This window comes from Sprattus sprattus, assembly GCF_963457725.1.
Source record: "Sprattus sprattus genome assembly, chromosome: 7".
NCBI lineage: Eukaryota > Metazoa > Chordata > Actinopteri > Clupeiformes > Clupeidae > Sprattus > Sprattus sprattus.
In genome coordinates, this window is record NC_137926.1 from 11,876,694 (window position 1) to 11,904,626 (window position 27,933).

At 40.7% G+C, this 27,933-nt stretch overlaps 3 protein-coding genes across 3 annotated transcripts; 2 read left to right on the plus strand and 1 right to left on the minus strand.

The window, feature by feature from the left end:
* Positions 1 to 4,935: 4,935 nt before the first annotated feature.
* On the minus strand, positions 4,936 to 7,543 carry LOC308368450 (galectin-1-like; the record flags this gene model as incomplete). Its single annotated transcript, XM_080842620.1, has 3 exons — positions 4,936 to 5,082; positions 5,354 to 5,516; positions 7,539 to 7,543. 3 exons carry the CDS (start codon positions 7,541 to 7,543, stop codon positions 4,936 to 4,938), a joined length of 315 nt encoding a protein of 104 aa, XP_080698746.1.
* Positions 7,544 to 8,567: 1,024 nt separating this feature from the next.
* dnajb9a (DnaJ heat shock protein family (Hsp40) member B9a) lies at positions 8,568 to 11,259 on the plus strand (the record flags this gene model as incomplete). The annotated part of the gene is made up of 2 exons (XM_080841609.1): positions 8,568 to 8,784; positions 10,790 to 11,259. The coding sequence occupies 2 exons, from the start codon at positions 8,568 to 8,570 to the stop codon at positions 11,257 to 11,259; spliced, it is 687 nt and encodes a 228-aa protein (XP_080697735.1).
* A 3,190-nt stretch (positions 11,260 to 14,449) lies between these two features.
* Positions 14,450 to 27,925, plus strand: dnm1l (dynamin 1-like). Its single transcript, XM_080841608.1, has 19 exons — positions 14,450 to 14,659; positions 15,882 to 16,026; positions 17,613 to 17,659; positions 18,022 to 18,093; positions 18,310 to 18,396; positions 18,682 to 18,844; positions 19,040 to 19,160; positions 19,521 to 19,652; positions 19,851 to 20,057; positions 20,165 to 20,285; positions 20,417 to 20,572; positions 22,349 to 22,438; positions 22,563 to 22,655; positions 22,788 to 22,841; positions 23,214 to 23,282; positions 24,383 to 24,541; positions 24,841 to 24,950; positions 25,099 to 25,258; positions 26,046 to 27,925. The coding sequence occupies exons 1-19, from the start codon at positions 14,558 to 14,560 to the stop codon at positions 26,100 to 26,102; spliced, it is 2,145 nt and encodes a 714-aa protein (XP_080697734.1). The 5' UTR covers positions 14,450 to 14,557; the 3' UTR covers positions 26,103 to 27,925.
* The last annotated feature ends 8 nt before the right edge of the window (positions 27,926 to 27,933 follow it).

The window sequence follows — 27,933 nt, forward strand, 5'->3', positions numbered from 1 at the left end:
GTGTAGTATTACATTACATAAACTTTGCAAATAAATCTGTTATTACTAACATCTGAGTTTATGATTGGAGTTGGGTGCCTGATTGGAGACAAAGTGTGTCAAGTGTGTCAGCAACACACCAGCCAACCAGATCTTATTGTGGAGTTGCGTGATGTGGTAAAGCCCTGCAGCAGTTTACTGAAGGTGCAGTGGCTTGGTCGTAGAGGTATACCGTATACCGTATCGTAGAGGAGGGACCAACTGCACCCTTGGTTGGAGACAAAGAAGGGGCGACAGGACGCGATGAAATTGAATCATCCACGTTGGTAGAAACTATATGGTATACACCAAGGGATCAGCTCTCATCACTAGGATCTGAGATTATCTTGCGTGGGTGATGGCTCTGTTCTCAGGGGTCTACATCCTTTTCTCCGACATCTGTGAACACAGAGTGTGGATGAGGGCCTGACGCCCCAGGCCGCCTCTATAAATCCAGGAGTAATGTTAATTAAACAGGGGGGCTCGGTGCTGCAACACATGGACATGATATTTCTGATCAAAGAATCAAGATTGTGAAGGAATACAAATATCTTGGTATCTTCATTGATAATCAACTTACTTTTAAAAAAACATGTTAAAAAAATATGCAAAAAATTTAAATTTACCTTGGCCAACTTACGGCATCTTAGAAATCACATTTCCACCGAGGCTGCTTTTATCTCACATTAACTGCTTACCCACCTGTCAACTCCACTACCCTAAAACCATGCCTCTTTACAAACAGGCTCTCAAAAATCTTGACAAAAAAACCTAAATCACACCATCACTGTTCAGTCCTCCATAAGTACAGACTTTTAAGTTGGGCCAACCTGATCACATTTAAGAACTGCTGTTTAATGTTCAAAATCTGGTTTAACCTGGGCCCCCCATCACTATGCAGCCTAGTCAAGTTTAGAACAGCAGCAATCAGTGCTACACGAGGGGCAGCAAGAGGAGACTGTGAAATTCCTTTTAAAAAGTGTATTTGGACATTCGGCCTTCTCAGTTAGGTCAGCCCGGGAATGGAACCATTTCCCACAGAACATTAGAGAAACAACCTCATTCAACTGCTTTAAAAGAATTCTCAAAACTTGGTTGATAAATAACCAAAAATTTGATCATTAGTGGGTAAGCAGTAGAATAATTTGTGTTAACCACTTTGTTCTTTCCCTTCTAAGGACTAAGTTTAGCTTGTATATTGGGATTTGATTTGATTTTTGATATATTGTCAATTTTATGATATATAAATGAATGCCTTTTTTTTAGTTGTATATTCTTTTTCACTCTGGCAGGGGTACTGCCAATGGAAACTAGCCTTTAAGCTATTATTGGCTGCATTTACATTTTAATGTTCATGAATGTACACTGTCCCTCTTGATCAAATAAATAAATTGATTGATTGATTGATTGATTGATTGATTGATATCGTGTGGCACAATAACATCCACCCCTACAGGCCTGTTTACGGGAGGGACGGAGTCATCCCCATACTCATGGCTAACATAATTGGCCGACTCAAATTAGTCCTCTGAGCAACACTACAGTATGTCCAAATTAACAGCCTACATGGCTGTGTGTGTGTGTGTGTGTGTGTGTGTGTGTGTGTGTGTGTGTGTGTGTGTGTGTGTGTGTGTGTGTGTGTGTGTGTGTGTGTGTGTGTGTGTGTGTGTGTGTGTGTGTGTGTGTGTGTGTGTGTGTGTGTGTGTGTGTGTGTGTGTGTGTGTGCGTGCGTGTGTGTGTGTGCGTGCGTGTCTTTGTGTCTGAGGGTGATAACGTGAAAATTATAATTGGTTGTCACTAAAAAAGGGATGTAGAGGAATGGGTCGCTTCTTGTGAATGGTGTCTAAGACATGACACCATTAAAACTCCAGCACCCACACACTACACCCCATCAAGTTTGAGGGTCGCTGGTAAGTCTGTGATGTTAATCTAATTGGGCAATTCCAGAGACGAGCAAGGGCCATATATTAACATTAACTTGTTTGTTTTACAAGTGGGTAGTGGCTAGGCCTCTGAGAGGCAAGAAGTCTCCAGAGGTGGCACCGAAGGTTACTGAGACTCTTTTGGCACAGAGAGTCAGGAAGATAATAACCGACCAAGGCAGAGAGTCTGTGAATACGGTATGTATTGCCCAATACATGTCAATGTGTGGAACATGTTAAGTTGAGTCTGTTTTGTATTTCTATAGTTTTTAATACTTACAAAGTTCTCTTTTCACTTTTTCTTTTCTCTCCAAATGAACTATTCGCTTTGTGAGGTCTTTGGGGGGCCTAACACCAACAGGGCAATGGGCAAGATGAGTGATCAAATCAGAACATTAAGAGCCGTCTTGCAAAATACTGTAATGAGGAGCAAAATGACTGGGACAGATACCTTCAACCCGCTGTTCATTGGGTAAAATCTCGAAACAGCGCTCCACGAGGGTCAGTCCATTCTTTGCTGTTGATGGGGGACATCCAAGCTGCAGTTCCAATCCACAGTTAGATGACTTGACGATAGTCAAGAAATTATGCAGAAAGGAGCAGACCTTCTTGCTGAAGTCCACGCTAAAGTTCAGGAGAACATTTAAATTGCCCAAGGTAGAAAAAAGGCAGAATTTGAGTTGAAGTGGAGTGTGAAATGTTTTAATGTCAAGGAGGGGGTTAAGGTCCTCCTGGCAAAAAAAAAAAACAAGAAAGCAGTGAAGTTAGGTAATGGGATGAAGGAATATTGGACAGGACCTTTTAATGTGGAGTCCATCTCAACCAAAGAAGTGTCCACCCTGGTTTAAAGTGGAGTCACAAGTGAGCGTCTGCCATTTGACCAACGACCAGACAAGGCTAAGGATGTCAACATTACTTCTGATGTTCAGGAAGTGACTGATCAGTGCGGCATCGAAAGTCTAAGTCTACAGGCAGGGTGTGTTTGACTTGCTTATCTGTTGTAGTTTTTGTTTTTTGTGTTTTAGTGGGGACATCTAAGTGTAGTGTATTTGAAATATTAAGTCGGGATGCTATGTGTATGTTATGTCATGTGTTAGATTATGTGGTCATTCTTTGAAGCAACATTTACACAAATGGACTGAAAACGTATTTTCCTTTGTATCCCAGAAATCACTGTCATATTGAAATTACTAATATGGCTGGCATGAGTCTAAATTGTGGAGTTGAACAGGTTGAATGAGTTTAATTTTTTATTTAGGATTGAACTTTGAACTATTGAATATTGAACTTTAATTTGTTCCATGAACATCTCAATATAAAATTAGACTGCCTCAATAAGAACCTAGAATATAGTTTCCTATAATGAAAAATCATTCCCTTATAAACAAATCCTGAAAATGGTGCCATTGCTTGTGGTAAATGTTACTGCAATACTAGGAGCCTACTGGCGCTAAGAGTATAAAGAATGTTCAATTGGATGAACCCTCACAGTACTCTTCTTGTCAGAGATGGCAAGGGAGAGGGGACAAAGGAAGAGGAGAGGAAAGGCAGACAAACACGAGAACACATGTGACTCCAACAGTCAGGTGAATAGGCTACTTAATCACTGATTCAGCTTTGTGAAAGTCCATTTTACTGTTAGTCTTAATAAGGTCATAATGTGAAAAGTGGAGTTTCAACAGTTAGAATGCCACATTTATAATGATACACATAATTATGAGTGTGGGACATATAGGCGTATTTGTAGTGCTTTACAGCCATAAATACGTAAGTGTACAATTTGTAGATGGGCTGCTAACATTCCCCTCCAGTCTACCACAGGAAATAAGAATAGAGAGAATATGATGAGTGAAAACAGGACAGCAATTATATGTTGTTGATGCAATTTTCAAGCTAAAAACCTCCTTTCCTTGTACTTGAACAGGGGAAAGCGTTAACACACAACACATCAATATGTTATAGGTTCAAAAGTAAGCTGATAGTGCCTATACCCATTTGTGTCTGAATTAATCATGGATGTCAAATCAAGGTGTTTGGGAATAAAATCATTTGTCTTTATTGTCATCATTTGTCTTAAAAAAACCTGCCTATGAGAAGTACTGTTTTAGATATTACTTGTTACTATATTCTATGGCTACCAACATTTATTCATTTTTATAGGACAAAACATGATAATATTGTACATACCAATTTTAACTTTAAAACCTACAAACAGTGCTTAGCTATTAATCATCTAAAATGAGCAGAGACATGCAATAAAATTAGATCAAGTTTGAACAATGCAGTCACTTTCTAGACAACCTGCAGAACATCTTATATGCCACTAGAGGACGACGGTTCCCTCCAGCCTTCTTGAAACGTGGACCGATCTCTCCGAGTGGATCTCTTGACCTAAATCATCACTATTGACCAGCAGATTGACCTGTCGTGCATTAAGTGTTCAAAACCCGGAGCCTAAAGGGTTACTGTTATTTATTGCTATTTGTTAGAGATGTCATACCCGCCAATAACTTCTGGCATCACTGTCAGCGACATACAGACATACATTATCTGCCATAATGGTAAAGTCAGCTCTGTTCCCGAAAGTTCCTGTGTGCTGCTAATGAAATTGAGAAGTATAAAAGGATAAAAAAAAGACTCTATCTGTATCTGCATGTGATGTTTAATTAGAATAGCCATCTGGATGGTTAATAAAATATGTCCTTTGTCATCCAAAAATCATAACATAAAATGCTCAGTGTTGTGTAGTTCTTTGGCCAAACAACTGCAATATCTTCGTTATAAGAGGAATAAATAGGCTTTTATATGCCAAGAGGCTGCTGGTGAATTTAAAGAATAGTGTTGCATATCATGCAGCCATGTTCCAACTCACTTAGAGTATATTTTCACAGACTTTTCAGCAGTGCATAGTTTGTTTTTTGAAAAAAACATCTTTATTGATAATGCCACAATGTCAAAGGTAAAATGCATCTGGATATATTATAAAATTAAGATCTCAATAGATCTTGAAAGAGGTGAGCTTAAAATCGCCTTTGACCCTAACATAACTGATGACATCAAGGCCTGCTCTGTTAGGGAATTGGATCTCCTCTCCATCGGGCAGTTCCACCTCAAACAGGTTGCCAGTCATCTTTACTATAACCTGCATCATGGAAACAAATACAAGTTTTTCAATTCTAGAGAAAATAATATGTGAATATGTTCAATTAAATTGCATCTCCTCATATGGTATAATAGATAAAAACTGATTATAAAACTGACTACAATATTTTAATCAGAACTATTTACCACATATTCACTCTCATATGCTCAAAATTAAGGTTTTTTTCTGAAAGTGTCAGGAAATCATAAGTTGTGCCTAATAAAGTAAAACATATTACTTTACAGAACCTATTCTCTTCCATTCCTCATACCTTCACTGTTGTGCCTGGATGAAATGGGTTGTTGGTGTGCCTTTCCTCGTCACCCCAGACACTTTCATGTTTAGAGTTGCAGACAATCGCTACGTCATCTTTGAAGCGTGGGTTGAAGTGCAGGGCCAGGTTATCTTTATCAGCACCAAGATCAATCTGGAACCTGTCCAACAACAAATCATATGACCATGTAACACACATGACACACATGACATGACAAAGAATCAACATAAATCATTTAGAATTCAATATTTCCCAGATTTAATTGGCCAAAACGAAAATCTGGTTTCACAATACACCACTAGATGGAGTATTTGCTCAGTAATATAAACATTAGTTTTTTACTTTGATGGTTTAGATTGATTGATTGATTTTTTACCTCTCCGGATTACTGAGAACTTTCCCCTGTATTTTCAGTTGATCTCCAGGTCTCAGTACTATATTCTTGAGCTCACACTCCTGCACAAATAAACATGACAATGTTCAAGAATATCAAATAACCTATAAATAATCAAACACGTACATTGCAAATGAATTGTTAAATAAGATTACCATGTTTTAGATGGGTTCAGCAGTATAGGGCAGTGCAGCTGGCTGAAAGGGTGTCCTTGGTGGCTTGATACTGTTTTTTTGAGAGGCGGTGGTTCACTGGTTTTATACGTGAAAGTTTCTTATCAACAAACTTCACATGATTATAATTACAATGTTTCTTCATCAGGTCAGTTGCTCCATACAATGGCCCCAGCTCTTAACACATTGGTGATAAAGATAAAACAAAGGAAGTTTCTGATTTAATTTGCAGGCCTCAGATTGCCACTTTCACAAAGTGACATAGCTTAAGTGATTCAATCACTCCTTAACAATGCATTGCTATTTTACCAGTTTACCTGGATTTCTCCTGAAAGAGTTTGTATTGCATCAGATCAATACTAAATATCATGTGATACATGAATAAATCCCAAACAAAGTGTACTTGGTACCTTGAAATATTTATATATTTTTTCTGTCAAGAAACAGCCACTTTTAACTGCCACTGCCTCTATAAATAACTGAAAATATATTTCAAGACATTGCATTCAAGAGGCAAAGGGAAATCACACTGAATCTGAACATGTATGTACCAATGTTTATTTCAGTCATATTTGTTCTTTAAGGAACACAGGCGCATCATGGGTTAAACTTTCTACATCCCATTTCTATCCTGAAGCAGCCTAAATGAAAGTCTATCAGACATGTTTTCTATTGAGGGCATGCCCCAGGTAACATTTTATGAATTTATGAATACCGGTATCCTTTTACAGTCTTCTGAGTAGTCGAGTGGGTTAAATGTATCCTGTCTTTACCATAATGTTTGCTTGTTGTGTATGTGTGTAAATAACATGAATTTGATATTACTTCTTCTAAAGGCCATGGTAGGCCTACAATGTACTTAAATGCTCTTATGTAAACACTTCCAAGTAGAAGCCTGTAGGAATACTGTGGGCACTTCCTCATGATATCTGCAAATATTAGAAATTATTTCGTTTTATTTCCTACTATTAAAAGGTATGTGGGGCCTTGTTACCTCCAGCAAGGAGGTTATGCGATCGGGTCCGTTAATTTATTTGTCCGTCTGTTTGTCTGTTTGTCTGTTTGTCTGTCTGTGGACAAGATTTCTCAGAAACTACTGGGCGGATCTTTCTGAAATTTTCACAAGAGGTGGATCTTGGTCCTGGGACATCCCCATTAAAATGTCAGGATGATCCGGATCTGGATCTGGATTCTGGATCCGGATTTGTGTACCTCCTTGCTGGAGGTCAGAAATCTCGGATTGCTCTTGTACAATATTTCTAGCAATTGCTGCGATAATAAACTGTTATTCAACTATAGCCTACTTCCATCCATCAATCATCCGTATACATCCATTATAAAACCGGGCTATAGACGGTTTTTTACTTTGTTATTAGTCCTCATCATCCCAGTAACAAAAAATTGCATGAAGCCTATCTCATGAAATTTCATTACTGAAGTATGACTTATCAGGTTCTTCTAGTGAGGTGTGCATACACAGTGTAACGGTAAGCGCTGGTCAGATCCCCGCATTGCAGTCTGCTGCGCTGCATTTAAAGTGGAACGGAAACTTCGAATAAGGAGCAGCGAATAGGGAGCTAACTACAGCTTCACATTCCACAACCAGAATACTGACTTCATCGTCAGGACTTGCACGTGGGCAATTTGCCAAATCGTGTTGTCTGGCCCTTACACTACACGTGCTTCAAAGTCATGTGATGTGGTGTTGCCCAATGAAATTACGTTTCGTGTTGTTTCGGTCCGGGACGACAGCGGCTTGTAGAATGCCAGGAGTGGTGCCAGCTAGCCATTAAGTTAGCTTTCTAGCTAACTTTACCAATTCATATCAATAATCTGGCTATTTTCCCCTCTGTGGTTGTGCAGGCAGGTGTACGTTTTCTCATTTTGTTTCTTGAGACGGTAAGTTGACTGTCCTAATATCCTGTTGGTGTGCCCGTCAATTGTCTAATGTTAGCTGTCACAGCTAACAGCTAGCTCTGTATCTAATGCTTGTCTTGTTATGATTTGCCAGTTAAGGTTACGTTGGTTATGTATGTCAGTACACTAATGTAATGATAAAATAGTGAGGAGTTGACTTGTGTGGTAAATGTGGATACGCATTTAATAATACGCAAATGAGACAATGACAAAAGCAAGAGACAACTTTTTAGTTTTACGGTGTTTATATGACGTCCTCCTATGCTACACTGACGATACTAAATCATCATTAATGTGTTTTACGTATTCATTCACGTTAACATTATAGCCACCTCACTAAGTACTTAGTTATGATTTCGCTAGCAACGACCCATAGACAAGCTCTCTAGAATAGCATTACGTTGTTACCTTGCCTGTTAATCATATTAACACAACCAGAATGTTCCGAGCAGATCATCAGGAAAAAGCAAAGATATCAGATTGTAATTGACTAAATGGAAATTAATGAAATGAATCAGAAGAACAGTAATGAATTTCTGTCTCGAAAAAGAAAAACGAAATGAAAAAACGAGAAAAAAATAATTGCCATTGTGTTTCTTCTGATAAATGCCATTTTCCAGACTTGCTGATATCAAATGTCTTCTCATGTGGCATAGTCAGATATCATGGACTACCTGTCATTTCTGTGTCTCGCTTGTTTTTCTCAATCATAGGAGAAACTGATACCATGGCCACAGCACAATCAACAGTGATGTTTGCAGTGTGCATCTTCATGATAGCAGAGCTTATCCTGGCCAGAAAAGACTACTATGACATCCTTGGTGTATCCAAAGACGCCACGGAACGCCAGATAAAGAAGGCATTTCACAAGTTGGCTATGAAGCTCCACCCTGACAAGAACAAAAGCCCTGACGCTGAAGCAAAGTTCAGGGAAATAGCTGAGGGTGAGAAAATTAACTGTTTTGTTAGGTCTGGTTTTCATTTAATTGTTTTGTTAGGTCTGGTTTTCATTTAATTGTTTTTTCTGTTTTGTTTAGTATAGTAATGTATTTCTCAGCATGTAATGAATGTTTTTTGTACATCAGAGTATAGTTATGTATTTCTCAATTGTGAATTCTGTTCCATGCCTCCTGACTCCAGCCTGTGAATGCTATACACCAGTGGTTCTCAACCGGGGGTCCGCGTACCCCTGGGGGTACGTGAAGGTAGTCCAGGGGGTACTTGAGATTTTTAAAAAGATATATTTAAAATAAGCCTCCATTCAAAAATCATTTAAAAATACTTATTATACGGCTCTTCAGAATGTTCCAAAATGTACGTTGATTTGTATGGGCCATATGTGGGTTAAATGTCTGCGTTCGCAGGTTTGTAATTCCTAGATATTAACTGCTGCTGCGGAAAGTTTATCACCGCTGTCATTGGCAACGGGTTTTTTGCTTCTAATTCACCTTGCATATCATTCCGCAAGTAACGTAGTTAACGTAGTTAACGTAACGGAAGGTCATTGAAACTTGAAGTCAGAAGGTGGATTGCTCAGCATTTGCGTGCAGAACTATTTTTTCTTAGCGGAAATCACGAAATGGCAACAAACTCATTCAAAAGAGGTATTCTGGAGGAATGTCTTATATCGTTTTGGCAAGTAACTGTATAATAAGCGCGATTTTTTTTGCAAAAACATGGGAGCTGAACACACACAACTGCTGCTGCACACAGAAGTGCGTTGGCTCTCTCGAGGGAGAATACTCAAACGGCTGTTGGAATTACGATCTGAAGTACAGACCTTTCTGATTGAGCACAGATCCCCCAATGCCACACAGACTGGCTTGCAAATATGTGCTATCTGGCAGATATATTCAGCAAACTGAACGAACTGAATATGTCTGCAGGGAAAGGACATCAGCATTTTAAACCTGTATGACAAGGTGGGAGGCTTCCTGAAGAAAGCAGAGCTGTGGAGAAGAGCCTCTGCACAGGGGGATTTTACCTGCTTTGGTGCAGATGGATGATTTTCTCTCTAGTGGGAATGTGGACAGAGCTCCAGTCCAGTTGGTCATCGTGGGACATTAGACCAATTTGATTACATTTTTTAATTTTCAATTTCCTACTTTCCTGACATGGAGGAGAAATCTACACAGCTGGATTGGGTGAAAAACCCATTTCTCTTGTCCGAAGCATGTGGAAGCTCTGTCACTAATCAGGAAACACTCATGGAAGTGTCATCTGACCGTGGACTCCAGATGAAGTTTGCCACATCCACACTCACACAGTTTTAGATGTGTGTGAAGCAGGAGCACCCTGACCTGGGAGAGAAAGCTTTGGAGCAGCTACTACCCTTTGCCTCCACATATTTATGTGAGGCCTCCTCCTCTGGAATGACTGTGATCAAAACAAAGCAGAGAAACAGACTGTGCCTGGAGAAGAGCTTGATCACAGCAGTTGCCTCCTTGCCACCAAGACTGACAAAGATTTTCAGCGAAGCACAAGCACAAGTTTCTTACTCAAATGTAATTGCAAACGCACTCAGTTCAATACAACAATATTCAATGTTCAATCTTCAGTGCTGACAGTTTAATAAATCAGACAATGATGGCATAGCGCTGTGTATAAAAAAAATTTCAATCAAAAATGCTTTGCGCTGGTTAGGGGGTACTTGGCTGAAAAAATATTTCACAGGGGGTACAATACTGAAAAAAGGTTGAGAACCACTGCTATACACTGCATGAAGCGTGATTTAAGATCCATAAAATATATACCGGTAGGCTCTGCCACCACTGATGGATTTTTGATAGTCATACAACCACAGTTACATTTGTATCTACCATGTTTGTGTATACAGATTTCAACCACATGTTACTATAATGCTTATTCCCTTAGATTTCACTTGTATAGAAATGTTGCTGCAGGATGCAGTTTTCCTCCTCATATAATTTCCTTTCTTTTTGCTCTCAGCCTATGAAACACTTTCTGATGAGAAGAGGAGACAAGAGTATGACCAGATGGGACCCAGTTCTTTCTACAATGAAGCTACAGGAGGAGACGGAGGAGGAGGAGGAGGAGGAGGACAGCACTTCCATAACACTTTTGACTTTGAAGACACGTTCCGAGACTTTGACCGGAATGCCCAGAACCGGCATGCCCAGCACAGGCGACACTTTGAGGACCACCTGCGGGCCCATCAGCAGGCTCACCAGCAGGCACACCAGCAGGCTCAGGGACGCCACAAGCGGCACTTTCAGGGCGGTTTCGGGGCTGGCCTCTTCGATGACATGTTCGATGACATGGAGAAGATGTTTACCTTCGACAGACAGTCCAAGCAGACTGAGAGTCGGTTCCAGGGCACAACCAAACAACAGTGCAGGACAGTAACGCAGCGCAGAGGGAACATGGTGACCACTTACACAGACTGCAGTGGCTCCTGATGGAATGGAGGAGAGTACCTGCTTGTCTCGAGTCAAACTTTTTATGGGGGGGAGGTCTTTGGAGTTCTAAGTTATTAGGTTTGATGCTGTGAAATGAGAGTGAAGTGAATAGTACTTTGTAGTACAAGTATAAGCTGCCTAACAAGGTTAGAGGATAGTTTGGTTTTGGTGCATTTAATGTTAGTCATATCTTTATAAGCAACTTGACCAGACAGATGAATCTGCAAGTTCTTTTGAACCATTATACAGGGGTCTGCACATACAGTCAGAGAAAATATGTTTTGTTTACAATGTGTCTGAAAATAGTAGAGACCGTATGAGATGACAACCCTGTTTGTCATGAGTCACCTGATTGTCAAGTAAGAGAAGGTTATAGTTCCCAGACTTTAAAACACTCCATATGTGATCTGGGTAGACCAATGACAACCTAGCCAACCTCAAATTGGACCCAACCTAGCTTAATTTTACAACAGTATCGTTCCTTCTGTAGTTTGGAAGGAATGATTGGAATATAGGAATATAGAAAGACCAAAACGTTACCTTCACTTACATGGTGTATTGAAATGAATGTCTTGCCAGCTATTTATACAGTTTTCAAGCTAATTGAACTGACTTTTTATATAATACACTGACAGAAGTTCGATTTGATTTTGGTTGAGGATGACATTCACATATTTGAAAGAGGTGGAGCAGTCCTTTTATGTTCTACTGTTTTTGTTTCATTTTTGAATACCAGCAAGCTTCATGCCTTCTTAGTTGCCTGGCACTGATTACATCTCCGGGAGTATTTAGTTCAATTAGAATTTCAGATTTTACTTTGGTACTGAATTGCTGCTCTGGTTTGTACGGAGCCCCTATGGGAATATAGGCAAGAAAAAAAGTCTTAAAAGTTTCCCGTTGTCACAGCAGGACAGTATTGAGTGCGCACATGATATCTGGTGCACCCATGTCCCTAAGGGGCTCTGTAGGTTTGCTCTGAAGTTTATGTTTTATTGGTCATGCATGTATCGTGTGTTAGAGAGGTGCCTTTTTTCTGCAACATTAACTTATTAGTTATTAGTTATATTTACGTTACACAGTTGAAGCTACTCCTCAAAAGACTGTTGTACGTTGATAATGTAAGCACTTAAAGGGGCTGGATGAAAGCCTGACTGGCTGTCGCTAGCAAGCTTAATTATTTGATACCCCCCACGCCTTTGGGGATAGTGTATTACTAGGGGTGTATTTGTACACCCCTACCTCCTCTTCCTTTGCAGAAGCAAACTAAACATTGGGGACTGAATGTTACATGTAACATGGAAACATGTAAATGATAGATCAAGGCTACCATTGGTTTCTTCATCAACATCCATTGATATTTATGTTATATTATATAGAGTAAAGAGTGGATTATTTCTTTTCTCCAAGAATAAGATAAGATTTTATCAATTTAAAACAGCATTCCTTACTAAGGTTATTATAGTTTTCCATTTTCAAATTCATTTTTGTTTTGATAAGATGTTTTATTCAATCTGAATATCCATTTAGTTTCAGTTTAGTTCTTATTTAATGGACTCCTTTTTGTTTTGTTTTATTATAGTTTCAATTTTAGTTTCAAAAAGAGTTGTCAAGGATTAGTGCGGCATGAAAATGTATCTATTTATTGAAGATATCAACATTTCAAGACTAAACTGAATTATAATATGTAGTAGGCTACATTTGTTTTTCACTGAAAGCCTGTTGCGATTAGGTTTTGCGAAAGTTTGTTTATTTTTCTGCTCAACAGCCAATTACACCCCTCCCTTCCGTGCTCCTTAAGCGCCTTGTCGATTGGCTAGGATTGTTTACAGCTCGGTCCAAGCCACTATGTTTGTTTCCAGTTGACAGTGCCAAGACTTTGTGCTAACACCAGTGTTTTTTAAAATCAAAAACACTGAATAGACAGCTAAAGGACCTACATTTTGTCACCTGAATTTACCATGCATTCGCCTGTACCGCTTTCACTAATCAAGTCAAAATAGTCCCATACAGGACTTGCAGGTTTCCTCCTGGACATATCTGACTTGACACTTGATTACTACTACTACTCCCATTAGTTAGCGATTGTAGGTCTTCACACAATATACTGTCATGTTAAGGTTGTCGGCTACAGCTACACACTGTACACAGAATTTGTTTTGTCCTTTCTTATTTTTTTTTTATGATTTTTTTTTTTTTTTTTTTTTACTAGTTCATTTTTGAATGTTTTAAACAAATATTCTTCACATAGCACCATTGAGATATAATGCAGTGTGGCAGCCCTTTTTGTGAAGCAGCTGCATAACTTCTCTTTGCTTCTTTACTTTTGACCTTTCCTGTTTTGTAAAATCGGTATATTTTCTTGCTTTCTTAAAATAACCCGGTCTGAACTATATTAATGATCAGCGCTTTCAAATTTAATATGTATCTTGGCATATCCCCATTGGTTGATTTGTGTTCTTGTTCTTGGTTTAGTGCACAACACAACACATTGTGTATGTAAACAAAATGTACCAAAAACCCAAGTTAATGCTGATAAGCAGAATGTAACCCACCCACTGTAAACAAATTGTACCTTATTCATGTATCAGTTAGTAAGGACCACAATATTGACCACATGTGAATATGATGCATACTGTGTTCCTTGACATATCACCTGTTACCTCATTTTTTTGTGTTATTTGTGGAAGTGCAATATTGAAGTGCCAGCTCCCTTATTCCTCCTGTTGATACAGTACCACTGTTACTCGCTGGCCTTGTCTTTTCGATGAGTTCAAGCACTTTCAGTATATTAATCCTGTGGATGACATGTTAAGCAGATTTGAGCCTATGTATATACTTTGGGGTTGGAAGATAAATAAAAGCCCTGTATTCCATTGAATTTGTCTTTTGCGGTTTTATTTTGAACAGCACATAATATTTAGGCTACAATTTAGTGAATCACAGTTTCCTGTCTGACAAACCTTGTTTTTTTTCTTTGTTTTTGTTTTTTTTTGCTTTGCACGCTTCTCCATAATATTTTGGACCTGCCTAGTAACTGTTGTGTGGGCAATTAACTTGCACTTTTCCTTTCAGTGCAGAGCTCGTTGGAAATGTAGTTTCGAATGCATTTTGAGTGACTCTCTTGCTCAACCTTACAACTCAAATCCCAGAGTGCACCACACTCATATGTACGCAGTTCATGTACCGGCCGGGTTGGTTTAATGGCGCTGTGAGGGACATTGGATGACTTTGTGCCGTATTTAGCAGTGTAGCTGTATAGCTAGTCCATTCATTTTCACTGGTACCCGTTTTAGGAGACATGGAAGCCCTTATTCCAGTCATAAATAAACTCCAAGATGTTTTCAATACAGTCGGAGCAGACATTATTCAGCTGCCACAAATAGCTGTGGTTGGGACGCAGGTAAGGGATAGCTAGCTTACGTTATGGATGGTTTGTGTGGGTCATGTGGGTAAACCTGGAATCATTTACTAAATAACCTTACCAGTCTTGTTTTCTTGCTAGTAAACGTATTAGTTCATATTTGTGCCGCATCATTTGTGCATTTGTGAAGTGACTTGTGTGTCACTTGCTAGCTATCTCCACTGTGTGGACTTGATCTGCATTTGACACTTGACATAACTTGCTAAATACAAGCTAGCTGGCGGTGGTCATGCAGTTACCCTGTCGTGACTGTTACAAGTATATCTACTCGCATTTAGAATGAGTGTTTTCGGAAGTCATCACAATGTAGTTTCAATTTCTAAATAGGAAAAGGACCACATATTTCAATAGAACAATTCTGGCTTTGCGGATATGGATCTAAGCCCAGTTAGCAGAACACATAGCTAACGTTAGCAAGCTATGAATGGTGCGACACAGAACCCCAGCATCTGACTGATGAGAGGGCAGGCGTGAAAGCACAGCTGTTCATATTGGAAAACCTCCTTATGTGAAGGACATGACACTTAAAAAAAAAAAGTAGGGCAATGTTGTATTGTTTCAGTGTATTTTATGTAAAGTAATACACTTTTCAGAATATTGATGGGTTGAGAGTCAACAATGCACTTGCTTGTTGCCATTAATACATAAAGTTGCATGGTGTGACGTATAGTAAGAATGTAGGATATATGCTGTGTCTGTGAACTATACATTTCCAGATAATGTGACTAGATTAAGGCACTTCTGATGGTCAATACATCATGGTGCAATTACTTAACCTTCCTTAAGAAATACTCTTGTATTTGAAAGTCTATGAATTGCATGTACTGTGTATAATCGTATCCTGGGGGTGTGCCATGGCACGCATTTATAGCAGAAAGGATTTGCTAGTCTTTGGGGCAAGTGGGTGTATTCTGGTCATGATGGCTTTAAAGGGACAGCTTATTCTTGCTCTTTCACTGGACTATTAAGAGGATGTGTCCGTCTGTGTCTGTCTGGCAAGGCATCATAGTGTCACAAGGACAGTGACACCATGTGAACATGTTTTTATATGAGTCTGTCCTCTTGCTATTAAATATGTGGTGGTGCATTGTTATAAATGTAGGCTAGTTTTAGCTCTTTGAACCTGGTCAGCTAAATCCTACTCTGTGAAGCTTGATGTGAATTGTTTGGTGAGTTTACGTTTTTATTTTGTCATTTACAGAGCAGTGGAAAGAGCTCGGTATTGGAGAGTCTGGTTGGCAGAGACGTCTTACCCCGTGGCACTGGCATCGTCACTCGCCGACCTTTAATCTTACAGCTCGTCCATGTTGACCCAGAGGATCGAAGGAAGACTGGTGATGAAAATGGTAGTGCACATGAGACCAACTCTTTTGTCATCACATTTTAAGAGCCAATTGTTGTGTATGCTGTGAGGGTTGGTCTGGTCAGATGTGACTCAAATGGGAAAAGTGTTTGAATGTGTGTGTGCCTGTCAGCACATGGTGTTTTCAGGACAGGTCTGTGCAGCCTTTTGTATTTTGTCCTTTGTCACGGACATTGACTGTGGCTGCCCTACAGGTCAGTGCTGCAGGCCTGTCACTGCAATGGTTTACAATGACAGAGATGACATTTAGAAAGTTAAGTGTCTCGATACATGACTTTAGGCGACGTTAAAGTATTTAGCTTTACCTAAATATTTCCTGATATGTCACCAGCTAAATGAGATTGTTGTTTGATGGATTGATGCCAGAGACAACCAGTCTCAGTACTGTACAACACATTTAGACAACTAGTCTCAGTACCGTACAACACATTTAGACAACCAGTCTCAGTACCATACAACACATTTTTGGAAGTGTATTTAGGTTGATAGTCGAATAGGTGTAGCCTTCTGGAATTGCAGGATGGTCTTTGTACATCTGTGTAAATACATGAACTGCTACATAACCATGCATTGTTTTCATCTTCAGACATTTCTTCCACCGCTGTGCTCAAAAGTGGGGGGAATGGTACACCTCAGTAGCCCTCTCCAACACAGACAAAATGTCTTGGCCTATATAGTCAGCTAGTACTGTAGCGCTGCTTAGTGTAGATAAGAGCGTAGCCGTGTGACCTAGCAGTGAACCTTTGAGCTCTCATGATGACACAAAGGGCTATGTATGGCTTCAATGCATATGGTGCCACAAGACCCGCTGCGCCTGGCCTAACCTTTCTTTTCCTTGTCATCTCTCTCAAACTGCAGACCCCGGTTCATGGAAAAATGGACGCCTTTACAAAGGTCTCCTTTTCCGTGTCCCTTGCCCTTATTGTTTCGTGTTGAGCAGCTTTGGACTGACCTCACTTTATTTGCCCCCAATCCCTCGACCCTTTTAGTTTTTGTTTTTAATGATTCCAATTGTAGTTGCCTAGCTTTACTCAGAGGAGCGGGGTGAAATTCTCAATAAGTAAGTGGGGACTAGGGGTGTGTAAGAATCTAGTTTTTTTTCAGTTGGTAACTGTTTGGATTCACACAACGATTCAAACAGGTCCAAAAAAACTCCTCTCAGAATTTTTAATTGCTAGCCTGACTAACTGCAGTCATGCCCATGGTGTCCCCCATTAGCCTAGCTGTAATTAGTGTAGCTGATGCTAGAATTAAAAATGGCACATTTTCTAGAATTTCCTTGTCTCTCTTGCCCTCTTTTCTTTCATGATGCCCTACGCTTTGGCTTGTCTAAAATGTTGTCTGTTATTAATCCTTTTGTCACACTGCCTGATAAACTTGTCAACAGAGTTGTTGTCCTCTTAGAGCAAAAATATCCAGACCAGCTGAACAAACAAGCAGCTAGTTCCCCTGAGGCCTTAAACATTATAACAGTGTTTTACCATTGCTGGTGTTGTGTGATCTGTTCCCCATGGCACTGTGGAATATTAGGGCACTGAGCATCTCATGGTTCTTCTTTTCCCCCTAAAGGTATTGAAGGAGACGAATGGGGAAAATTTCTACACACCAAAAACAAGGTACGTTAACCATGTTAACACCATGTTTAATCGAATCCCTTCTGAACAAAACCTACTGTACTTGCTTGTGAAAACAGGAAGCTGTGGGTCTAAAAGCTGTGGAGAATAAAGCAAAAAGGTTACGTGTGCAAACGCACGTGTGCTATAGCTAACCTCTTCATGCCTCAATAGATACAGTTCGGTGGTGATCTATATATAGCACTGATACTGCCCTATATCTTACTGTGTTCATGGTAGAGCCTTGCCTATTGTTTTAGTGTCTGTATTTGTTAATTTAAATAAGTTGTTCAAATGGATTCAGTGTAGTAACATTTAAAAAATCTCCTTCGTGTCACATTATGAAATATGTCTTTGTCCTCTAGATTTACACAGACTTCGAAGAAATCAGGCAAGAAATTGAAAATGAAACTGAAAGGATTTCTGGCAATAACAAGGTATGACCTTTTTCCTCCTGCCAAAAGTATCTGCTGTAGCTTGTCTACTTTATTTGGCATGCGGCCTATCACCAAAATATTGGTTGCATTAAATGTTTCAGTCCATAGTCCACATTAATATACCATGTCATTAAATTGTAATTGATGTGTATCTGATTTTAACTCATTTAATTTGAATGAGTGGCTCCACTGATTTTCATCTCACATTTTCTGCAGGGGGTCAGTGATGAGCCTATCCACCTGAAGGTCTTCTCCCCTAATGTTGTTAACCTGACGCTTGTAGACTTGCCTGGCCTCACAAAGGTATTGCAACGGCTTATTGTTATTGTGTGTCTCCTCTAGTAATCTCTAGGTTCATAACCGGTTGTACAACTTTCTACTATTCAGTGCCTGGCTGGCATGGAAGAAAGATTTGGTTGATGCAGTTTGTCAAAGTCAAAGTCAAAAGTCAAAGTAGCTATATTGTCAATAACTTAATATGTCACGACATACAAAGGAATCGATAGGTGCACAGGCACAACAGATAAGACAAGACATTTCCTAAAACTAAGTAAACATATGGATGTGTGTTTTTATCCGTGGTCTCAGGTCCCTGTGGGAGACCAGCCCAAAGACATTGAGCTCCAGATCCGAGAGCTGATTCTGAAGTACATCAGCAACCCCAACAGCATCATCCTGGCAGTGACGGCAGCCAACACAGACATGGCCACCTCAGAAGCACTCAAAGTGGCCAGAGACGTGGATCCGGATGGTAAGTCTCTTGACCACAGGCCAGGCATCTTCGGCAGTCTCTTATTTTTCCTCTCTTTGTCTCCGTCTCTGTTATTGATGTCCCCACACCATGGACCCTTTTCCACCGTTTAGATGACAGTGGCTGAGTGATGTACGTGAGAGTCTTGATTGTTACGTTTTAGAGCTTACTGTAAGCCTGTCTGCTTTTTGCCAGGCCGGAGGACATTAGCCGTCGTGACAAAGTTGGACTTGATGGATGCTGGGACTGATGCCATGGATGTACTTATGGGGCGAGTCATCCCGGTCAAGCTGGGGCTTATTGGTGTGGTAAACAGGTATTGCCTTTTCTGAAGCGCCTCCAAAGCTTTATCTCAACATGTGCTCCTATCCCAATGAGAGTCTACTATGCACATGCTCAAGCTCAAATAACTACCTAATAAGAACAGTTTTTGTTGACGTATGAACATGGTCAAGCTCAAATAACTACCTAATAAGAACAGTTTTTGTTAACGTATGAACATGGTCAAGCTCAAATAACTACCTAATAGTAACAGTTTTTGTTGACATGTGCACATGGTCAAGCTCAAATAACTACCTAATAAGAATAGTTTTTGTTGATACTTTGATGTTTTCTTTCTCATTTAATTTGTGTTGCCTCACTTTCTGATGTCAGTGCTTTTCTTTTTCTCTTTTAGGAGCCAACTTGATATCAATAACAAGAAAAAAGTAGCTGATTCCATCCGTGATGAGCATGCCTTCTTGCAGAAGAAATACCCCTCCCTCGCTAACAGAAATGGTACCAAGTACCTGGCTAGGACATTAAATAGGTAGGGCATTTCACTGTTTGAATAACCTTAAAGAGCTGCAGTAATGTCAGTTATCCATAAAGTAATGAATTGTTCATCCCTGAACATTAAGTTTAAGAGTGATTTTATACATTGTAAAATTAGATGCTGACATGACATGAAACTTGAATTACAACTAGTAATTTGCCTCCAAATGAATGTCTGTTTTTCCATGGGCAGATTGTTGATGCATCACATTCGTGACTGCCTGCCAGAGCTGAAGACCCGGATAAATGTGCTGTCGGCCCAGTACCAGTCTTTGCTCAGCAGCTATGGGGAGCCCGTTGAAGACCAGAGCTCTACCCTCCTTCAGCTCATCACCAAGTTTGCCACAGAATACTGCAACACTATTGAGGGCACAGCCAAATATATAGAGACCGCTGAACTGTGAGTGCCTATGCTTTGGTCAAACTGGCATGACTAGTCACCAAAAGTCTGTACAGCTCGTGATTTTCTGTGAATTTCAGGTGTGTGTAATTGGATTCATATTTCAGATGTGGTGGTGCAAGGATTTGCTACATTTTTCACGAGACCTTTGGGAGAACACTGGAGTCGGTAGATCCTTTGGGTGGCCTCACCACCATCGATGTGCTGACCGCTATCCGGAATGCCACGGTGGGGATTAATTATCTATTTATGTACCGAGCCCTTGCAAAAAGTCACAGAGGGGCAGCTGGCTGATGTGTGTGTGTGTGTGTGTGTGTGTGTGTGTGTGTGTGTGTGTGTGTGTGTGTGTGTGTGTACAGGGTCCCCGTCCTGCGCTCTTTGTGCCAGAGGTGTCGTTTGAGCTGCTGGTGAAAAGACAGGTGAAGCGGCTGGAGGAGCCCAGCTTGCGCTGTGTGGAGCTGGTGCACGAGGAGATGCAGAGGATTATCCAGCACTGCAGCAATTACAGCACTCAGGTATACACACAAACACGCACATATTCACATACATATTCACTTACACACACAAACACACACATATTCAAATATATATTCACACACACACACACATCAACACACACATATACACATATATATTCACACACACACACACCCACACATAACATATTCATATATATATTTATACACACACACATATTCACATATATATGTATACACTCACACACACACACACACACACACACAAACACACACACATCTACAGGTAGCTGAATGGTGCAACAGTAACTATTTGTATTTAGTTTGTAAAAAAAATGTGTTTTGGCATGAATGGGCAAGGAATTGTTTCTGATTTGTGACATCACAATGGTTTAACATAAAATAACCTTCCAATGGAACCTGCTGATTCTGAGTCAGTTAATGAATGATGAAAAAACGGCATTACACACCATGGACTACCGCAAACAATATGAGCTTATACTTGCACAAAACCGAAGAATGCAGGAAGACGTGCGTGAGATGACCAAAAGGTTCTCTTGGTTTTTCAGCAGTACATCTGTCCCAGAGTTTTCATCTCCGAAAGAGAGTGGCTTCGGACATGGTGACTTTGACATCAGCCGCCATCGTACACGTCACCCCCGGGCTCTTTTTGAGCAGACTCTGCCCCCTCTTGAGGTTTGGCGTGGCCTGCCTTTACCTCGTTTGCCTTGCAAGCTGTCAGATACATTATCAGCACAGCTGACGCGTCGTCAGGAGCTGATCAGGATCAACAGTCAGATAGTGCAGCAGATCCACTCACAGTTCAGGAGCCTGAGTTCTCTGCGTCCCCTCAGGAAGACCTGTAGCAACAAAGACATACTAAGTGAAAGGCCCGCTACGGTGTCTGGTGTCTCCTCCACAGAGAAATTCCAGAGTGACGAGTATTCCCATGAAAGGTTCCATTTCTCTGATCAACCAAGTCTCCCAAATGAAGCTGCCAGTTCAGAGGAATCGCATGATGTGAATTGCCTCGGACAAGCCACTGATGTTGACATGTGTGTCTCACAGCTAAATAATTTCTCCCTGTCCGTGCCAAAGTGTCACAAGCAAGGTGGGCTTGGCAGTATCAATGACAGTGGTGCCGTTTCAACAAGTCATGGCATTTCAAGGCTTGCTTTGTCTAGTCTAGACGCTTCCTGAAGATTCTAGACATTAGAAAAAATCCTTCAAAAAGAAGGCTGCCCTTCTTCTGAACCAGTCTTCAGGATCTTCAGTGACATTCTATATTTTCCAGCATTCAGACACAGTGACCAGATACTTAATAATAATTATTAATTAATAATTATTATTTAATTGCGGTTCTAAGCAGTACTAGTCAATAAAAAGTAAAAACAAACACTGACTGTTTTGAGTTTTATATGTATACTGTATGTGTTGTATATAACGGGTGCAAAGGATTCTCTGTTTTTCTCCATTAATCAGTATTGTGGCACACATGTTTAAAGGCTTACATGAAGATCCATTGGCTGGATTCATGGTGTTTTGAATGACCCTGGAAATGTTACTGAAGAGTACTTCTGTTTGCCATTTTGTGTGTTTGTTTACAAAATAATAATAATAATACATTTTATTTGTATAGCACCTTTGATACAAAACAATGCATAGATTGGCCCGATCCACTAGTTACTAGCCTTTTGCCTAGTTATTGACTGCACACTGTTCTATTTAGGTGCACTGCTATATAAATCAACTTAAGCTTTCAATCATGCTGCTCAGACAAATGCATAATCACAAAACCTTCTCTTTTGTCAACAGGAGCTACTGAGGTTCCCAAAACTTCATGACGCTATTGTTGAAGTTGTGACTTCCCTCCTCAGGAAAAGGCTGCCAGTCACCAATGAGATGGTAAATTCTCTTTTCTTAGCGACTCGTACAGAATAGGAATAGAATGTCGCTACATTACTAATGTCTCCTTATTCTCAATGCACTCAATATATATTTAGTTTGCTATTTGTGTCTTTTTTTTTAGGTTCACAACTTGGTGGCAATCGAATTGGCTTACATCAACACCAAGCACCCAGACTTTGCTGACGCATGTGGCCTGATGAACAACAACATTGAAGTGAGTGTCTCGCTCTCGTTACGAAACAGACTTCGACACTTGTGCTGATTTGCTGTAATTTGAGTTTAATACAGACGGACAGTACTTCTGCGTTGTGCTATGTGACACACGTTTGAAATGTTCTGTGTGCAGGAGCAGAGACGTAACCGAATGCGGGAGCTGCCCACTGCGGTGCCACGGGATAAGGTACTGCCCCCCCCCCTCCCCCCCCGCCATCACTCCTTTGTTCTCTGTTTTGTTTTTAAACCTTTTTTACTCCTTCACATTCACTGTTTCACTTTTACTTCCACTTTGTCTGTGCAGTAGGTGACTCTTTCTCGGGTATGACAGATATTCACTTGGTGTACACACCCATTGATGTCTCTCCTCTCTTGATTCAGGCCTGGTTGGATATTTGACACTTGTCACAACGAGGGAGCGTTTTCCCCCGACACTTGAGACATTTTTGCCAAAATCAGGCCTTCCATTTCTTAAGAAACTCTGTTCAGTGCTCTGCTCTCTTTCTCTTCTTTTTCTTCTTCCTACTCTTCTTCATCTTCTTCTTCTTCTCCTCTCTAGGCCCTTAAGGGTCCAGGTGGCCAGTCCCCTACTGAGCAAACAGGCTCTCCTGAGGGCGAGGGTCTTAAGGTGTGTGGGGCCTGTAGTTTACTGGGCCCCCAAAGCATGTACGATGGCCCCACTACTCTCCTAACCGTCAATCAGTTGCCATTGACTGGAGCTCTACAGTCCATCAGATTTCCCCTAATGTTGAACGAACACTGTGCTAAGAAGAGAAAAAAAGACTGTAGGCCTTCAGTTATTGGCTTTTTTGCAACAGTACCACAGTCTCCTCTGCATGGTCAAACAAACAGGGATATACAACGTCCATTCAACTGTTTGTTGTGGTTTGTTGCAGTGTGAGGTGCCTGCTTATTCCTTTGTGTAAACAGTGTAAAACAACTTTGTCAATGTACTCACTGCCCTGCCTGTGTCGTACTCATCTGCCCAGCATGTTCACCCACGCCTGTGAGAAACAACTTTTAACCTTGAGTCAGTTTAGGTCCTGGTACCCTTTTTTCGGGAACTACTCTGACATAAGCCATCTTTAACTGAGTGCAATCCTGAATGGTCTCCATCTGTGTTGTGTGCATGTCATACATGTTTGACTAAGATTGTCTTTGCTGAATGCTTGTTGGTTATTTTGCTCTCTGAGCCTGACTTATAATGTGATACTGAGTTGATGTGTTGTGACTGCTTGGCTGAATGATGTGACTGTGTGGTTGTAACTTTTTCAGTAGTAGACATTGCATGATCCCCAGTGCATGTTTGGTACTCGGACAGCTGGGGACAGCTGAAATGTTGAAATTGACTTAAATCCAAATTGACTTAAATCCGCTCCAAACGTGGGCAGCTCTTTTAAATTCGTCAAACAATTGTAGAAGCCACGATTTACCATTACTGCTTTGTGTTTAAATCAGGAGTGCTACCCTGAGCCATACAATTGGGAGGAATTGGTTCAGAGCGTTCTGACACACACCGCCAATTTCGTCCATGGTTGTCCCCAGACATCTATTTTAATGTTGCCATGTACGTCTTGCTCTGCGAGGCTGGTTGTTGAGTGTTCTGCTGTTGGATAGCTCAGCCTCATGCCTGGTTGTGTGTGTGTGTGTGTGTGTGTGTGTGTGTGTGTGTGTGTGTGTGTGTGTGTGTGTGTGTGTGTGTGTGTGTGTGTGTGTGTGTGTGTGTAGGCAGGGGGTGTGGCCCAGGGAGATCAGGATGGAGGCACAGGCAACTGGAGGGGAATGCTGAAGAAGGGAGAGGACGGCATGATGGACGACAGAGGAAGATCACAGGCCATGATGCCTCACAGTCCCCAGAAGGGCTACGCAGTCAACCTCCTAGACGTGGTGGGTGTGCCCCTTCTACCTGTTCCCATTAAGAAGGTGGCACTTAAATTGTTGTCCGGGATGTGGTTTATTGTTTCAAAAACACTGTATGTATGAGACAGTATGTATGTATGAAATGTAATCTAAGAATACAAAAGTTCAAGTAGTTTAAGTAAAAAAACTGAATTGACCAAAACATTTGCTGTCAAGTGGGTGCTTAACTGTTGAGCTTTCCTCAGCATCGTGACTCAAGAGCCATTGACCCATTTCTCAGAGGGATAATCTGTGAATAAATGAGGGTCTTTCTTGTTGCCTTGCAGCCTGTTCCAGTTGCTAGGAAGCTTTCAGCACGGGAACAAAGAGACTGTGAGGTTATTGAGAGGCTTATCAAGTCCTATTTCCTCATCGTCCGCAAAAACATCCAGGACAGGTAAATCCACTTTATTTTAATTCACTGTTTAACATCCTCAATATAATGTAACTGAGTGAGAGCCACACTCCAAGTCCTTGTAGAGGTATTTGTATGTTTGACCTTTGACCTCAGCCTCCTTATTCTGTATTATTATTCTGTATCGCAGTGTGCCAAAGGCCGTGATGCACTTTCTGGTGAACCATGTAAAGGACAGCCTACAGAGTGAGTTAGTGGGTCAGCTGTATAAGTCTGGTCTCCTAGACGATCTACTGACCGAGTCTGAGGACATGGCCCAGCGCCGGAATGAAGCTGCTGACATGTTGAAGGTGTGTACTGATGACCATTAACGATTCTCCTTTGATGCTTGTATTGGGCTGTTATTGACAGACAAACACAATTGACTGTTTATAGTGTGTGTTTACATATTTTCCAATATTGACATTATGCACAACAGCGAGCACCCCAATTTGTAATCCAAAATCAAGGTCCAGGTCACAAATCAAGGGTCAGGCAAACTGCATGCATAGACTGCATAAATGCATAAACGCATAGAATTGTATCATTTCCAGCTAGCACACAGCTATCTCCACTCTAAAACAACTTCAGCTCTGAAAGATCTTCCTCGTATTTTGTGGCATTTTCTGATGAAGTAAAAACAACACAGGAATGCACGCCACTTCCAAAAAGGAGGAAAAAAAAATAAGAAAACCATCAAAAGGAGCGGTATTCCTGATCACGACACTGAGGCACACACACTCCCAGGAAAAGGAATGATAAAAGTACACTGTTTGGCTTCCACAGAAATTCTGTCTATGTGTTATGTATACTGTATGGCAGCTTTTAGCAGGATATATTTTAGCTTGTTAGACATGATTGGTTGAAGGTTATTAGCTGCACGGTTAGGACAAGGCATTCATTGGAACAGTTCAAACATACATTTATGAAGAATTGGTAGTGTGTAGATGATTTTGGTGTTTTGTCTTTTATTGTTTGTTTTTTTTGTCTGACGATGCATCGTTCTCTTTCCTCCAAACATGGTTTACTAGTCACTGACATTTTTGGCTTAGCGGTAGCCTTAAAAAACACACAAATCCTGTTTGGTTGTCCTCACAGGCCTTGCAGAAAGCCAGCCAGGTGATTGCTGAGATCAGAGAGACCCACCTGTGGTGAGGACCCCTCCACTCCAGACCCCATCCACTCCCTCACTCCCAACATCCAAGCCCCGCACCGGCCAGGCCCTCTTCCCCTCCGGAGTACCGGCTCGGCCAACTTGAAAATGCACTGGTGTCAATTTGTGTGTGCTGAACATAGTTTTATTATGTAATATATGGACTGTTGGACTACAGGAAGGGTATCGCATATCATCATTCACCTGCACACACCTGTGTTCAGTGGAATCTCTCAGTTGTAAGTACGTTGTGTAAGTAACCATGAAAGGCGTATCATTGCAAAAGGCCTCCAGTTGACACGAATGCTGGGTTCCTGATGTAGCTTAAATTAAAGGTAGAGTACGAAAAACTTTATTTGTGGCTCATCAGCTTTTGATTTGTGGTTTGATTCAAGGACACTGATCCTTTTTATTCAAACACTCTGCTCAACTAATCATTACAAAAAAAAACATTCAGTGACACATTTCACTTTAATGATGGCCCAGTTCTCCACATGGTTCCCAAAGTTAAGAGCCAAAGTTTGCTTCTGAACAAAAAGAGTGTAAAAGTTTACTTTGAAGACTTCATACAATGTGTTATTGATCAGAGAGAGTGCAAGTCTCCAATTTAAGTCTTCCTGGTGCTGTATTCATCAGGATGATTATCAATAAGTTAAATTTCTGCAAAACCGTGTTCATGGTTTTCCCTTTGATTTGGTTCTTTTTATTTTTCATATGATAACAGCAGTTTTATTATACTCATCAAGGCAACACGTGTAAAGCTATAGTAATTCAATATCCAGGTTGTTCGGTGGTAAAAATGGAACCAAAAAATATATTCTGAAATGTGGCGAGTCACAATCATTTATAATACTTCACTTCATAATGCTGTATGGTTTTAAATGTTTTTTAGGGAAATTTTCTACCAGTCTGTAGCTGTTGATAATTTACATGTTGTTGCACTGAAGTTCTCTCACACAGATATAAATATACATCACCCTTAAAGGTACTACGGTGATTCCTTGGCTCTTAAGTCCTTAGGCCTGGTGGTCTGCACTGTTCTGAGGTCACTGTCCCTCTGCTTGCTCTCCTGCCACTACAAAAGCTTCTTTTCCCGCCATGTTCTTCCTTATTCCTCTTTCGGGTCCTGGAGTTTCTCTTCCCTCACACAGCTCCTCTCTCTGGCACTGCTTGGGAGCTCTTTTCTGGTTCTTGCCCAGTCTTACTTGTTTGGCTGGTTAGCCACAACTTCTGTCTTTGTCTTGATCTGGAAGTTCCTCAGTATCTTAGCCCAATGTGACCTGTTATGGACTTAGTCCAAGGACATCTATCCCATGCCTGATATAGTCCCTTACATTACTGCACTCTGTGTTTTTTTTTTGCTGTCTGTTATTCACATTCTGTGTTTGTTTCACATCTGTGTCTCTTGTCTTGGTATTCATTGTCTGCTCTTGAGTTACCTGCTTCATCCCAGAGAGGCTGATGCTGCTGTGGCACTCACTGTTAATATTACATTATTACGTGAAATTTCATCAAGGAACATCAGTGTTTTTTATTTCATATATGATAGTAGCCACGACACCAGTTAAGTCCAACATACACTCTTATCTCCAGCAAATATTCAGTTTGGTTTCTAGCGTCTGTTGGGAATCTACCCGTTACTAACAATACGTTTCCAGATCTAGACATTGACATCTTCCACGTCTGCTCTTTGCTATCTTTCTGTCCCAGCTGGGCTGCCTAATGACTGGCAAAGGAATGTGTTTGTGGCTCTGAGCTGAGCCCTCTGGGTCTGTTTCACTCACTGAAAGGTCTTGGATGTTGCTACTCTTCTTGCCTTCTCAAGCTTCCCAT